Genomic DNA, 16,821 nt, shown 5'->3' on the forward strand with positions numbered 1-16,821 from the left:
ACCTTTCTATAAATATCCAATATTACATTTGCGTTAGGATGTGTGTCCTGCATTTCACTTCCTTCAAAGGTCATGCTCAAATAAGCAGTGAAACAATGGAAAGAATGAATATGAAGGCCACAATCTAGGGCTAGGACTATTTAGGAAAGATATGTTGCCATAGTGACTGGAAATTATGGTAGGGATTTTCAAAGTTAGCAAGTGTTCTGAATTCTTATATGTGTTTATAATTTTTTTTTCCAGGTAGTATTTATGAAATCAAACAATTTGAGTTAATTGCAGCATTGGGTTGAATTACTGCATTGGGTCCAATGACGGGATTAGGCATATATTCTTAATTTTCAAAGACCTGGTGTGCTCTTAATGCTTTCCTTTATTTTCTATCAACCTTGGCAAGTTTAAAGATATTATATTCAATTAGTTTTTACCTATAATTGCTATTCTTGTATTCCAGTGCTTTTGATGGTGATATAGTTGAAAGTTTATGTTGAAAATGGGAGACTTACAGTACTAAAATCCATTAATTCGGAGACTATGTTTCAGAAGTAAATTGATACACCCATGCCAAATTATACTGCTACTTCTGGCAAAGGTAAACATATTCATTGAATTGACATCTATAACAAATTCCGATTCCAGAACAGTCCTGTTAGTCATGGCTGTGAGGGAAATGTTATTTACTTCGTATTTAGAAGAAAAAAAAGAGAAGTCTCACAATGGAAAGTTTTACTCATGCTAATATCGCTCTACATTGCTTTTAACTTTATGAATGTGCCTTATACTGCATTGAAGTGAAAAAAAGAAATGTAAGAGATTGAAGAATATATTCCTAAACTTAGAGAACATAAGTGTACAACAACTCTCTCTTCTTGCTCTTAATAATGGAAATAGTATCATGCCCTTCTTAAGCCCCCTTCTTGTTGCAAAGAAAGATGGGAATAAAAAGGTATACCAAACAACATTTACCTGGAGGGAATGTTCCTGTGGTCGCTTGTGGAGTTTGTGATGTTTTTGAAGCTGTTGTCTCTATCAAAATCAAAAAAAGCTATTTAAGTGAAGGTTAGTTCTTTAGGTGCATCTCTTTATGTTAGAAGAAAAACAGACCATGAATAGATTTTGCAAATAGAAAATAATGAGCTTATTTGAACAGGCAGCTACCAGAGAAATATATATATTATGTGGACCCACTCTTGCTGCACAGACAGGCATAAAAAATAAAGTGTGTAAAGCTGCATTTACCTGGAGAAGATGTTCCCGTTGTTGCATGTGGCGCTTGTGATGTTTTTGAAGAAGTTGTTTCTAATGAAAAAGAAAAATGTTACTTATATAAGCTTTATTTCTATGGGTGTATTTCTTGAAGTGGGAATGGAAGGAAACCATGAATATGTCTCATAAAAGTTAATAATGCTCATTGGTGAGCTGTCATCCAGGTATGCTAGTTGAAACGATCAAACCTCACTCTTTAAATCCATGCCAATGACTATGGATGAAGGCAAACACATTATTACAGATGACTAGCTTAATACATTTTTTGCAATTTGCAAAGGTAGAACATGTCACTAAAAACGATTTCTAGGTCACTCAGAAAGATTGGATCAGTTGACAAATTTCACTAAAACTTTTCATGGTAGCCATGAGCGTCATAAGGAGCTAAATAAAAGGAAAATTTCTATGACACGAAGAGAGGGTAATTTCTCAATGAAATTCATTATTCTTTCAAGAATGCGCTAAGGAAGGATAGATCATTCCATGGACACTTGCTAGCTAATAACCTAGACATATGTACTTATCAATAAAATGATAGAAAATTCAAGTCATTGAAATGAAAGTAAAACTTACTCATATATTCCCATCACTCCCACTGAATATTTTGAAGTTTGTCAGAAGCAAGGCTCCAATAAATATAGTCAATATAGAGATGTATTCTTCTGCAATACTAATTGGGGTTATGTGATACTAAACCACCCTTTTCACTGGAAGGATATTTTTTGGGAATTTGACACCGGTAGCTCAATCAGATCATGTGCAATACCTATAAAGCCTACATCAACAATTTGTCTGAGATTTTCAGCGATAGCAAGATATTTTCGAATGGCCTAATTATTTTATACTCGATTTTTCTAAGGCTGACACAAATTACCATTTACACAATCTGTTTAACATATGAAGTGAGTAATCATGTTTGTCATACTTGATATAAGAATATATGTGGTGAAGCATGTCAAGGTAAGACCTTTTATGTAACCCAGGTAAGCACATTCCAATGACCTTTTTGTCAGAGAAGTAGGAAAGTTACAATTGTCTTTGTCTGTTTACCTGGATTGGTTTTTGCTGTTATTTCTGGTGTTTGAGTTGATGGTTTAGTTATGGTTGTTGTCTCTAAAATGATAGAGAAGATTTATTTAACCTTATAAATGTATGTTTCAGTTGAATTAAAAAAAGGCAATTGTGAAAGAATATTTACGTAAATTCACCCTAAATTGATGTATATTTCAGCAGCTCTGATTTTGTCATGAATAGGAACGCAGCTGCTAGTAACCATGGGCCTGATTTGTAAATGTAAGTTACAGTTTTGTGAATGTTTACTCTTTGTTGTAAGTTTACTACTTTTGGTATTGATAAACTCAACTTGGAAACTTAGTACAGAAATGTTAGTAACTTGTCTCCACCATGTGACTAATGCATTTGGCTCACTCTTATGCTGGTAGTTGGCATACCTCCCTAAACCCTTCCCTGAGTCTCCTTAAACCCCTCTTACTCTTCCTTAAACACATCAACTTTAGTAGTAAGTCTTTTCCTTTTACCACTCATCCCCGTGTCCGTCCCACGTTCACTACTAAAACATATACTTACTTGGAAGAAAACTAGACAGTCAGGGAGCAAACTCCACACCATACGTTAGGTAAAACTTACATTTTATAGTACCTCATGTAGTGTGGTTTGTAGTACTAAAAGACATCCCACAATGTGCAGTTTGAGAGTCAGATCCATTGTTTTTTATAGAAAAATGTAATACTCTACAAAGGAAAGCTTTCACCTTTCTATAAATATCCAATATTACATTTGCGTTAGGATGTGTGTCCTGCATTTCACTTCCTTCAAAGGTCATGCTCAAATAAGCAGTGAAACAATGGAAAGAATGAATATGAAGGCCACAATCTAGGGCTAGGACTATTTAGGAAAGATATGTTGCCATAGTGACTGGAAATTATGGTAGGGATTTTCAAAGTTAGCAAGTGTTCTGAATTCTTATATGTGTTTATAATTTTTTTTTCCAGGTAGTATTTATGAAATCAAACAATTTGAGTTAATTGCAGCATTGGGTTGAATTACTGCATTGGGTCCAATGACGGGATTAGGCATATATTCTTAATTTTCAAAGACCTGGTGTGCTCTTAATGCTTTCCTTTATTTTCTATCAACCTTGGCAAGTTTAAAGATATTATATTCAATTAGTTTTTACCTATAATTGCTATTCTTGTATTCCAGCGCTTTTGATGGTGATATAGTTGAAAGTTTATGTTGAAAATGGGAGACTTACAGTACTAAAATCCATTAATTCGGAGACTATGTTTCAGAAGTAAATTGATACACCCATGCCAAATTATACTGCTACTTCTGGCAAAGGTAAACATATTCATTGAATTGACATCTATAACAAATTCCGATTCCAGAACAGTCCTGTTAGTCATGGCTGTGAGGGAAATGTTATTTACTTCGTATTTAGAAGAAAAAAAAGAGAAGTCTCACAATGGAAAGTTTTACTCATGCTAATATCGCTCTACATTGCTTTTAACTTTATGAATGTGCCTTATACTGCATTGAAGTGAAAAAAAGAAATGTAAGAGATTGAAGAATATATTCCTAAACTTAGAGAACATAAGTGTACAACAACTCTCTCTTCTTGCTCTTAATAATGGAAATAGTATCATGCCCTTCTTAAGCCCCCTTCTTGTTGCAAAGAAAGATGGGAATAAAAAGGTATACCAAACAACATTTACCTGGAGGGAATGTTCCTGTGGTCGCTTGTGGAGTTTGTGATGTTTTTGAAGCTGTTGTCTCTATCAAAATCAAAAAAACCTATTTAAGTGAAGGTTAGTTCTTTAGGTGCATCTCTTTATGTTAGAAGAAAAACAGACCATGAATAGATTTTGCAAATAGAAAATAATGAGCTTATTTGAACAGGCAGCTACCAGAGAAATATATATATTATGTGGACCCACTCTTGCTGCACAGACAGGCATAAAAAATAAAGTGTGTAAAGCTGCATTTACCTGGAGAAGATGTTCCCGTTGTTGCATGTGGCGCTTGTGATGTTTTTGAAGAAGTTGTTTCTAATGAAAAAGAAAAATGTTACTTATATAAGCTTTTTTTCTATGGGTGTATTTCTTGAAGTGGGAATGGAAGGAAACCATGAATATGTCTCATAAAAGTTAATAATGCTCATTGGTGAGCTGTCATCCAGCTATGCTAGTTGAAACGATCAAACCTCACTCTTTAAATCCATGCCATGGACTATGGATGAAGGCAAACACATTATTACAGATGACTACCTTAATACATTTCTTGCAATTTGCAAAGGTAGAACATGTCACTGAAAACGATTTCTAGGTCACTCAGAAAGATTGGATCAGTTGACAAATTTCACTAAAACTTTTCATGGTAGCCATGAGCGTCATAAAGAGCTAAATAAAAGGAAAATTTCTATGACACGAAGAGAGGGTAATTTCTCAATGAAATTCATTATTCTTTCAAGAATGCGCTAAGGAAGGATAGATCATTCCATGGACACTTGCTAGCTAATAACCTAGACATATGTACTTATCAATAAAATGATAGAAAATTCAAGTCATTGAAATGAAAGTAAAACTTACTCATATATTCCCATCACTCCCACTGAATATTTTGAAGTTTGTCAGAAGCAAGGCTCCAATAAATATAGTCAATATAGAGATGTATTCTTTTGCAATACTAATTGGGGTTATGTGATACTAAACCACCCTTTTCACTGGAAGGATATTTTTTTGGAATTTGACACCGGTAGCTCAATCAGATTATGTGCAATACCTATAAAGCCTACATCAACAATTTGGCTGAGATTTTCAGCGATAGCAAGATATTTTCGAATGGCCTAATTATTTTATACTCGATTTTTCTAAGGCTGACCCAAATGACCATTTACACAATCTGTTTAACATATGAAGTGAGTAATCATGTTTGTCATACTTGATATAAGAATATGTGTGGTGAAGCATGTCAAGGTAAGACCTTTTATGTAACCCAGGTAAGCACATTCCAATGACCTTTTTGTCAGAGAAGTAGAAAAGTTACAATTGTCTTTGTCTGTTTATCTGGATTGGTTTTTGCTGTTATTTCTGGTGTTTGAGTTGATGGTTTAGTTATGGTTGTTGTCTCTAAAATGATAGAGAAGATTTATTTAACCTTATAAATGTATGTTTCAGTTGAATTAAAAAAAGGCAATTGTGAAAGAATATTTACGTAAATTCACCCTAAATTGATGTATATTTCAGCAGCTCTGATTTTGTCATGAATAGGAACGCAGCTGCTAGTAACCATGGGCCTGATTTGTAAATGTAAGTTACAGTTTTGTGAATGTTTACTCTTTGTTGTAAGTTTACTACTTTTGATATTGATAAACTCAACTTGGAAACTTAGTACAGAAATGTTAGTAACTTGTCTCCACCATGTGACTAATGCATTTGGCTCACTCTTATGCTGGTGGTTGGCATACCTCCCTAAACCCTTCTCTGACTCTCCTTAAACCCCTCTTACTCTTCCTTAATCACATCAACTTTAGTAGTAAGTCTTTTCCTTTTACCACTCATCCCCGTGTCCGTCCCACGTTCACTACTAAAACATATACTTACTTGGAAGAAGACTAGACAGTCAGGGAGCAAACTCCACACCAAATGTTAGGTAAAACTTACATTTGATAGTACCTCATGTAGTGTGGTTTGTAGTACTAAAAGACATCCCACAATGTGCAGTTTGAGAGTCAGATCCATCGTTTTTTATAGAAAAATGTAATACTCTACAAAGGAAAGCTTTCACCTTTATATAAATATCCAATATTACATTTGCTTTAGGATGTGTGTCCTGCATTTCACTTCCTTCAAAGGTCATGCTCAAATAAGCAGTGAAACAATGGAAAGAATGAATATGAAGGCCACAATCTAGGGCTAGGACTATTTAGGAAAGATATGTTGCCATAGTGACTGGAAATTATGGTAGGGATTTTCAAAGTTAGCAAGTGTTCTGAATTCTTATATGTGTTTATACATTTTTTTTCCAGGTAGTATTTATGAAATCAAACAATTTGAGTTAATTGCAGCATTGGGTTGAATTACTGCATTGGGTCCAATGACGGGATTAGGCATATATTCTTAATTTTCAAAGACCTGGTGTGCTCTTAATGCTTTCCTTTATTTTCTATCAACCTTGGCAAGTTTAAAGATATTATATTCAATTAGTTTTTACCAATAATTGCTATTCTTCTATTCCAGCGCTTTTGATGGTGATATAGTTGAAAGTTTATGTTGAAAATGGGAGACTTACAGTATTAAAATCCATTAATTCGGAGACTATGTTTCAGAAGTAAATTGAAACACCCATGCCAAATTATACTGCTACTTCTGGCAAAGGTAAACATATTCATTGAATTGACATCTATAACAAATTCCAATTCCAGAACAGTCCTGTTAGTCATGGCTGTGAGGGAAATGTTATTTACTTCGTATTTAGAAGAAAAAAAAGAGAAGTCTCACAATGGAAAGTTTTACTCATGCTAATATCGCTCTACATTGCTTTTAACTTTATGAATGTGCCTTATACTGCATTGAAGTGAAAAAAAGAAATGTAAGAGATTGAAGAATATATTCCTAAACTTAGAGAACATAAGTGTACAACAACTCTCTCTTCTTGCTCTTAATAATGGAAATAGTATCATGCCCTTCTTAAGCCCCCTTCTTGTTGCAAAGAAAGATGGGAATAAAAAGGTATACCAAACAACATTTACCTGGAGGGAATGTTCCTGTGGTCGCTTGTGGAGTTTGTGATGTTTTTGAAGCTGTTGTCTCTATCAAAATCAAAAAAAGCTATTTAAGTGAAGGTTAGTTCTTTAGGTGCATCTCTTTATGTTAGAAGAAAAACAGACCATGAATAGATTTTGCAAATAGAAAATAATGAGCTTATTTGAACAGGCAGCTACCAGAGAAATATATATATTATGTGGACCCACTCTTGCTGCACAGATAGGCATAAAAAATAAAGTGCGTAAAGCTGCATTTACCTGGAGAAGATGTTCCTGTTGTTGCATGTGGCGCTTGTGATGTTTTTGAAGAAGTTGTTTCTAATGAAAAAGAAAAATGTTACTTATATAAGCTTTATTTCTATGGGTGTATTTCTTGAAGTGGGAATGGAAGGAAACCATGAATATGTCTCATAAAAGTTAATAATGCTCATTGGTGAGCTGTCATCCAGGTATGCTAGTTGAAACGATCAAACCTCACTCTTTAAATCCATGCCATGGACTATGGATGAAGGCAAACACATTATTACAGATGACTATCTTAATACATTTCTTGCAATTTGCAAAGGTAGAACATGTCACTAAAAACGATTTCTAGGTCACTCAGAAAGATTGGATCAGTTGACAAATTTCACTAAAACTTTTCATGGTAGCCATGAGCGTCATAAAGAGCTAAATAAAAGGAAAATTTCTATGACACGAAGAGAGGGTAATTTCCCAATGAAATTCATTATTCTTTCAAGAATGCGCTAAGGAAGGATAGATCATTCCATGGACACTTGCTAGCTAATAACCTAGACATATGTACTTATCAATAAAATGATAGAAAATTCAAGTCATTGAAATGAAAGTAAAACTTACTCATATATTCCCATCACTCCCACTGAATATTTTGAAGTTTGTCAGAAGCAAGGCTCCAATAAATATAGTCAATATAGAGATGTATTCTTCTGCAATACTAATTGGGGTTATGTGATACTAAACCACCCTTTTCACTGGAAGGATATTGTTTTGGAATTTGACACCGGTAGCTCAATCAGATTATGGGCAATACCTATAAAGCCTACATCAACAATTTGTCTGAGATTTTCAGCGATAGCAAGATATTTTCGAATGGCCTAATTATTTTATACTCGATTTTTCTAAGGCTGACACAAATGACCATTTACACAATCTGTTTAACATATGAAGTAAGTAATCATGTTCGTCATACTTGATATAAGAACATATGTGGTGAAGTATGTCAAGGTAAGACCTTTTATGTAACCAAGGTAAGCACATTCCAATGACCTTTTTGTCAGAGAAGTAGAAAAGTTACAATTGTCTTTGTCTGTTTACCTGGATTGGTTTTTGCTGTTATTTCTGGTGTTTGAGTTGATGGTTTAGTTATGGTTGTTGTCTCTAAAATGATAGAGAATATTTATTTAACCTTATAAATGTATGTTTCAGTTGAATTAAAAAAAGGCAATTGTGAAAGAATATTTACGTAAATTCACCCTAAATTGATGTATATTTCAGCAGCTCTGATTTTGTCATGAATAGGAACGCAGCTGCTAGTAACCATGGGCCTGATTTGTAAATGTAAGTTACAGTTTTGTGAATGTTTACTCTTTGTTGTAAGTTTACTACTTTTGATATTGATAAACTCAACTTGGAAACTTAGTACAGAAATGTTAGTAACTTGTCTCCACCATGTGACTAATGCATTTGGCTCACTCTTATGCTGGTGGTTGGCATACCTCCCTAAACCCTTCCCTGACTCTCCTTAAACCCCTCTTACTCTTCCTTAATCACATCAACTTTAGTAGTAAGTCTTTTCCTTTTACCACTCATCCCCGTGTCCGTCCCACGTTCACTACTAAAACATATACTTACTTGGAAGAAGACTAGACAGTCAGGGAGCAAACTCCACACCAAATGTTAGGTAAAACTTACATTTGATAGTACCTCATGTAGTGTGGTTTGTAGTACTAAAAGACATCCCACAATGTGCAGTTTGAGAGTCAGATCCATCGTTTTTTATAGAAAAATGTAATACTCTACAAAGGAAAGCTTTCACCTTTCTATAAATATCCAATATTACATTTGCTTTAGGATGTGTGTCCTGCATTTCACTTCCTTCAAAGGTCATGCTCAAATAAGCAGTGAAACAATGGAAAGAATGAATATGAAGGCCACAATCTAGGGCTAGGACTATTTAGGAAAGATATGTTGCCATAGTGACTGGAAATTATGGTAGGGATTTTCAAAGTTAGCAAGTGTTCTGAATTCTTATATGTGTTTATACATTTTTTTTCCAGGTAGTATTTATGAAATCAAACAATTTGAGTTAATTGCAGCATTGGGTTGAATTACTGCATTGGGTCCAATGACGGGATTAGGCATATATTCTTAATTTTCAAAGACCTGGTGTGCTCTTAATGCTTTCCTTTATTTTCTATCAACCTTGGCAAGTTTAAAGATATTATATTCAATTCGTTTTTACCAATAATTGCTATTCTTCTATTCCAGCGCTTTTGATGGTGATATAGTTGAAAGTTTATGTTGAAAATGGGAGACTTACAGTATTAAAATCCATTAATTCGGAGACTATGTTTCAGAAGTAAATTGAAACACCCATGCCAAATTATGCTGCTACTTCTGGCAAAGATAAACATATTCATTGAATTGACATCTATAACAAATTCCAATTCCAGAACAGTCCTGTTAGTCATGGCTGTGAGGGAAATGTTATTTACTTCGTATTTAGAAGAAAAAAAAGAGAAGTCTCACAATGGAAAGTTTTACTCATGCTAATATCGCTCTACATTGCTTTTAACTTTATGAATGTGCCTTATACTGCATTGAAGTGAAAAAAAGAAATGTAAGAGATTGAAGAATATATTCCTAAACTTAGAGAACATAAGTGTACAACAACTCTCTCTTCTTGCTCTTAATAATGGAAATAGTATCATGCCCTTCTTAAGCCCCCTTCTTGTTGCAAAGAAAGATGGGAATAAAAAGGTATACCAAACAACATTTACCTGGAGGGAATGTTCCTGTGGTCGCTTGTGGAGTTTGTGATGTTTTTGAAGCTGTTGTCTCTATCAAAATCAAAAAAAGCTATTTAAGTGAAGGTTAGTTCTTTAGGTGCATCTCTTTATGTTAGAAGAAAAACAGACCATGAATAGATTTTGCAAATAGAAAATAATGAGCTTATTTGAACAGGCAGCTACCAGAGAAATATATATATTATGTGGACCCACTCTTGCTGCACAGACAGGCATAAAAAATAAAGTGTGTAAAGCTGCATTTACCTGGAGAAGATGTTCCCGTTGTTGCATGTGGCACTTGTGATGTTTTTGAAGAAGTTGTTTCTAATGAAAAAGAAAAATTTTACTTATATAAGCTTTATTTCTATGGGTGTATTTCTTGAAGTGGGAATGGAAGGAAACCATGAATATGTCTCATAAAAGTTAATAATGCTCATTGGTGAGCTGTCATCCAGGTATGCTAGTTGAAACGATCAAACCTCACTCTTTAAATCCATGCCATGGACTATGGATGAAGGCAAACACATTATTACAGATGACTAGCTTAATACATTTCTTGCAATTTGCAAAGGTAGAACATGTCACTAAAAACGATTTCTAGGTCACTCAGAAAGATTGGATCAGTTGACAAATTTCACTAAAACTTTTCATGGTAGCCATGAGCGTCATAAGGAGCTAAATAAAAGGAAAATTTCTATGACACGAAGAGAGGGTAATTTCTCAATGAAATTCATTATTCTTTCAAGAATGCGCTAAGGAAGGATAGATCATTCCATGGACACTTGCTAGCTAATAACCTAGACATATGTACTTATCAATAAAATGATAGAAAATTCAAGTCATTGAAATGAAAGTAAAACTTACTCATATATTCCCATCACTCCCACTGAATATTTTGAAGTTTGTCAGAAGCAAGGCTCCAATAAATATAGTCAATATAGAGATGTATTCTTCTGCAATACTAATTGGGGTTATGTGATACTAAACCACCCTTTTCACTGGAAGGATATTTTTTTGGAATTTGACACCGGTAGCTCAATCAGATCATGTGCAATACCTATAAAGCCTACATCAACAATTTGTCTGAGATTTTCAGCGATAGCAAGATATTTTCGAATGGCCTAATTATTTTATACTCGATTTTTCTAAGGCTGACACAAATGACCATTTACACAATCTGTTTAACATATGAAGTGAGTAATCATGTTTGTCATACTTGATATAAGAATATATGTGGTGAAGCATGTCAAGGTAAGACCTTTTATGTAACCCAGGTAAGCACATTCCAATGACCTTTTTGTCAGAGAAGTAGAAAAGTTACAATTGTCTTTGTCTGTTTACCTGGATTGGTTTTTGCTGTTATTTCTGGTGTTTGAGTTGATGGTTTAGTTATGGTTGTTGTCTCTAAAATGATAGAGAAGATTTATTTAACCTTATAAATGTATGTTTCAGTTGAATTAAAAAAAGGCAATTGTGAAAGAATATTTACGTAAATTCACCCTAAATTGATGTATATTTCAGCAGCTCTGATTTTGTCATGAATAGGAACGCAGCTGCTAGTAACCATGGGCCTGATTTGTAAATGTAAGTTACAGTTTTGTGAATGTTTACTCTTTGTTGTAAGTTTACTACTTTTGGTATTGATAAACTCAACTTGGAAACTTAGTACAGAAATGTTAGTAACTTGTCTCCACCATGTGACTAATGCATTTGGCTCACTCTTATGCTGGTAGTTGGCATACCTCCCTAAACCCTTCCCTGAGTCTCCTTAAACCCCTCTTACTCTTCCTTAATCACATCAACTTTAGTAGTAGGACTTTTCCTTTTACCACTCATCCCCGTGTCCGTCCCACGTTCACTACTAAAACATATACTTACTTGGAAGAAAACTAGACAGTCAGGGAGCAAACTCCACACCATACGTTAGGTAAAACTTACATTTTATAGTACCTCATGTAGTGTGGTTTGTAGTACTAAAAGACATCCCACAATGTGCAGTTTGAGAGTCAGATCCATTGTTTTTTATAGAAAAATGTAATACTGTACAAAGGAAAGCTTTCACCTTTCTATAAATATCCAATATTACATTTGCGTTAGGATGTGTGTCCTGCATTTCACTTCCTTCAAAGGTCATGCTCAAATAAGCAGTGAAACAATGGAAAGAATGAATATGAAGGCCACAATCTAGGGCTAGGACTATTTAGGAAAGATATGTTGCCATAGTGACTGGAAATTATGGTAGGGATTTTCAAAGTTAGCAAGTGTTCTGAATTCTTATATGTGTTTATACATTTTTTTTCCAGGTAGTATTTATGAAATCAAACAATTTGAGTTAATTGCAGCATTGGGTTGAATTACTGCATTGGGTCCAATGACGGGATTAGGCATATATTCTTAATTTTCAAAGACCTGGTGTGCTCTTAATGCTTTCCTTTATTTTCTATCAACCTTGGCAAGTTTAAAGATATTATATTCAATTAGTTTTTACCAATAATTGCTATTCTTCTATTCCAGCGCTTTTGATGGTGATATAGTTGAAAGTTTATGTTGAAAATGGGAGACTTACAGTATTAAAATCCATTAATTCGGAGACTATGTTTCAGAAGTAAATTGAAACACCCATGCCAAATTATACTGCTACTTCTGGCAAAGGTAAACATATTCATTGAATTGACATCTATAACAAATTCCGATTCCAGAACAGTCCTGTTAGTCATGGCTGTGAGGGAAATGTTATTTACTTCGTATTTAGAAGAAAAAAAAGAGAAGTCTCACAATGGAAAGTTTTACTCATGCTAATATCGCTCTACATTGCTTTTAACTTTATGAATGTGCCTTATACTGCATTGAAGTGAAAAAAAGAAATGTAAGAGATTGAAGAATATATTCCTAAACTTAGAGAACATAAGTCTACAACAACTCTCTCTTCTTGCTCTTAATAATGGAAATAGTATCATGCCCTTCTTAAGCCCCCTTCTTGTTGCAAAGAAAGATGGGAATAAAAAGGTATACCAAACAACATTTACCTGGAGGGAATGTTCCTGTGGTCGCTTGTGGAGTTTGTGATGTTTTTGAAGCTGTTGTCTCTATCAAAATCAAAAAAAGCTATTTAAGTGAAGGTTAGTTCTTTAGGTGCATCTCTTTATGTTAGAAGAAAAACAGACCATGAATAGATTTTGCAAATAGAAAATAATGAGCTTATTTGAACAGGCAGCTACCAGAGAAATATATATATTATGTGGACCCACTCTTGCTGCACAGATAGGCATAAAAAATAAAGTGTGTAAAGCTGCATTTACCTGGAGAAGATGTTCCCGTTGCTGCATGTGGCGCTTGTGATGTTTTTGAAGAAGTTGTTTCTAATGAAAAAGAAAAATGTTACTTATATAAGCTTTATTTCTATGGGTGTATTTCTTGAAGTGGGAATGGAAGGAAACCATGAATATGTCTCATAAAAGTTAATAATGCTCATTGGTGAGCTGTCATCCAGGTATGCTAGTTGAAACGATCAAACCTCACTCTTTAAATCCATGCCATGGACTATGGATGAAGGCAAACACATTATTACAGATGACTATCTTAATACATTTCTTGCAATTTGCAAAGGTAGAACATGTCACTAAAAACGATTTCTAGGTCACTCAGAAAGATTGGATCAGTTGACAAATTTCACTAAAACTTTTCATGGTAGCCATGAGCGTCATAAAGAGCTAAATAAATGGAAAATTTCTATGACACGAAGAGAGGGTAATTTCCCAATGAAATTCATTATTCTTTCAAGAATGCGCTAAGGAAGGATAGATCATTCCATGGACTCTTGCTAGCTAATAACCTAGACATATGTACTTATCAATAAAATGATAGAAAATTCAAGTCAATGAAATGAAAGTAAAACTTACTCATATATTCCCATCACTCCCACTGAATATTTTGAAGTTTGTCAGAAGCAAGGCTCCAATAAATATAGTCAATATAGAGATGTATTCTTCTGCAATACTAATTGGGGTTATGTGATACTAAACCACCCTTTTCACTGGAAGGATATTTTTTGGGAATTTGACACCGGTAGCTCAATCAGATTATGTGCAATACCTATAAAGCCTACATCAACAATTTGTCTGAGATTTTCAGCGATAGCAAGATATTTTCGAATGGCCTAATTATTTTATACTCGATTTTTCTAAGGCTGACACAAATGACCATTTACACAATCTGTTTAACATATGAAGTGAGTAATCATGTTTGTCATACTTGATATAAGAATATATGTGGTGAAGCATGTCAAGGTAAGACCTTTTATGTAACCCAGGTAAGCACATTCCAATGACCTTTTTGTCAGAGAAGTAGAAAAGTTACAATTGTCTTTGTCTGTTTACCTGGATTGGTTTTTGCTGTTATTTCTGGTGTTTGAGTTGATGGTTTAGTTATGGTTGTTGTCTCTAAAATGATAGAGAAGATTTATTTAACCTTATAAATGTATGTTTCAGTTGAATTAAAAAAAGGCAATTGTGAAAGAATATTTACGTAAATTCACCCTAAATTGATGTATATTTCAGCAGCTCTGATTTTGTCATGAATAGGAACGCAGCTGCTAGTAACCATGGGCCTGATTTGTAAATGTAAGTTACAGTTTTGTGAATGTTTACTCTTTGTTGTAAGTTTACTACTTTTGATATTGATAAACTCAACTTGGAAACTTAGTACAGAAATGTTAGTAACTTGTCTCCACCATGTGACTAATGCATTTGGCTCACTCTTATGCTGGTGGTTGGCATACCTCCCTAAACCCTTCCCTGACTCTCCTTAAACCCCTCTTACTCTTCCTTAATCACATCAACTTTAGTAGTAAGTCTTTTCCTTTTACCACTCATCCCCGTGTCCGTCCCACGTTCACTACTAAAACATATACTTACTTGGAAGAAGACTAGACAGTCAGGGAGCAAACTCCACACCAAATGTTAGGTAAAACTTACATTTTATAGTACCTCATGTAGTGTGGTTTGTAGTACTAAAAGACATCCCACAATGTGCAGTTTGAGAGTCAGATCCATCGTTTTTTATAGAAAAATGTAATACTCTACAAAGGAAAGCTTTCACCTTTCTATAAATATCCAATATTACATTTGCTTTAGGATGTGTGTCCTGCATTTCACTTCCTTCAAAGGTCATGCTCAAATAAGCAGTGAAACAATGGAAAGAATGAATATGAAGGCCACAGTCTAGGGCTAGGACTATTTAGGAAAGATATGTTGCCATAGTGACTGGAAATTATGGTAGGGATTTTCAAAGTTAGCAAGTGTTCTGAATTCTTATATGTGTTTATAAAATTTTTTTCCAGGTAGTATTTATGAAATCAAACAATTTGAGTTAATTGCAGCATTGGGTTGAATTACTGCATTGGGTCCAATGACGGGATTAGGCATATATTCTTAATTTTCAAAGACCTGGTGTGCTCTTAATGCTTTCCTTTATTTTCTATCAACCTTGGCAAGTTTAAAGATATTATATTCAATTAGTTTTTACCTATAATTGCTATTCTTGTATTCCAGTGCTTTTGATGGTGATATAGTTGAAAGTTTATGTTGAAAATGGGAGACTTACAGTACTAAAATCCATTAATTCGGAGACTATGTTTCAGAAGTAAATTGATACACCCATGCCAAATTATACTGCTACTTCTGGCAAAGGTAAACATATTCATTGAATTGACATCTATAACAAATTCCAATTCCAGAACAGTCCTGTTAGTCATGGCTGTGAGGGAAATGTTATTTACTTCGTATTTAGAAGAAAAAAAAGAGAAGTCTCACAATGGAAAGTTTTACTCATGCTAATATCGCTCTACATTGCTTTTAACTTTATGAATGTGCCTTATACTGCATTGAAGTGAAAAAAAGAAATATAAGAGATTGAAGAATATATTCCTAAACTTAGAGAACATAAGTGTACAACAACTCTCTCTTCTTGCTCTTAATAATGGAAATAGTATCATGCCCTTCTTAAGCCCCCTTCTTGTTGCAAAGAAAGATGGGAATAAAAAGGTATACCAAACAACATTTACCTGGAGGGAATGTTCCTGTGGTCGCTTGTGGAGTTTGTGATGTTTTTGAAGCTGTTGTCTCTATCAAAATCAAAAAAAGCTATTTAAGTGAAGGTTAGTTCTTTAGGTGCATCTCTTTATGTTAGAAGAAAAACAGACCATGAATAGATTTTGCAAATAGAAAATAATGAGCTTATTTGAACAGGCAGCTACCAGAGAAATATATATATTATGTGGACCCACTCTTGCTGCACAGACAGACATAAAAAATAAAGTGTGTAAAGCTGCATTTACCTGGAGAAGATGTTCCCGTTGTTGCATGTGGCGCTTGTGATGTTTTTGAAGAAGTTGTTTCTAATGAAAAAGAAAAATGTTACTTATATAAGCTTTATTTCTATGGGTGTATTTCTTGAAGTGGGAATGGAAGGAAACCATGAATATGTCTCATAAAAGTTAATAATGCTCATTGGTGAGCTGTCATCCAGGTATGCTAGTTGAAACGATCAAACCTCACTCTTTAAATCCATGCCATGGACTATGGATGAAGGCAAACACATTATTACAGATGACTAGCTTAATACATTTCTTGCAATTTGCAAAGGTAGAACATGTCACTAAAAACGATTTCTAGGTCACTCAGAAAGATTGGATCAGTTGACAAATTTCACAAAAACTTTTCATGGTAGCCACGAGCGTCATAA

The 16,821-nt window shown here is 34.2% G+C and overlaps 1 protein-coding gene across 1 annotated transcript in view; it reads right to left on the minus strand.

Annotated features, from left to right (window-relative positions):
- Nucleotides 1-1,235: 1,235 nt before the first annotated feature.
- The window catches only part of LOC138301685 (putative uncharacterized protein DDB_G0282133), a 198,864-nt gene continuing 183,278 nt past the window's right edge, over nucleotides 1,236-16,821 (minus strand). The window contains exons 60-65 of the mRNA XM_069242200.1: nucleotides 16,415-16,474; nucleotides 13,380-13,439; nucleotides 10,345-10,404; nucleotides 7,310-7,369; nucleotides 4,275-4,334; nucleotides 1,236-1,299 (exon numbers count right to left, since the gene is read on the minus strand). Coding sequence (XP_069098301.1) covers nucleotides 1,236-1,299; nucleotides 4,275-4,334; nucleotides 7,310-7,369; nucleotides 10,345-10,404; nucleotides 13,380-13,439; nucleotides 16,415-16,474 — 364 coding nt within the window. The remainder of the gene's footprint in view (nucleotides 1,300-4,274; nucleotides 4,335-7,309; nucleotides 7,370-10,344; nucleotides 10,405-13,379; nucleotides 13,440-16,414; nucleotides 16,475-16,821) is intronic.

This window comes from Pleurodeles waltl, chromosome 6, assembly GCF_031143425.1.
Source record: "Pleurodeles waltl isolate 20211129_DDA chromosome 6, aPleWal1.hap1.20221129, whole genome shotgun sequence".
In the NCBI taxonomy this organism is placed as follows: domain Eukaryota; kingdom Metazoa; phylum Chordata; class Amphibia; order Caudata; family Salamandridae; genus Pleurodeles; species Pleurodeles waltl.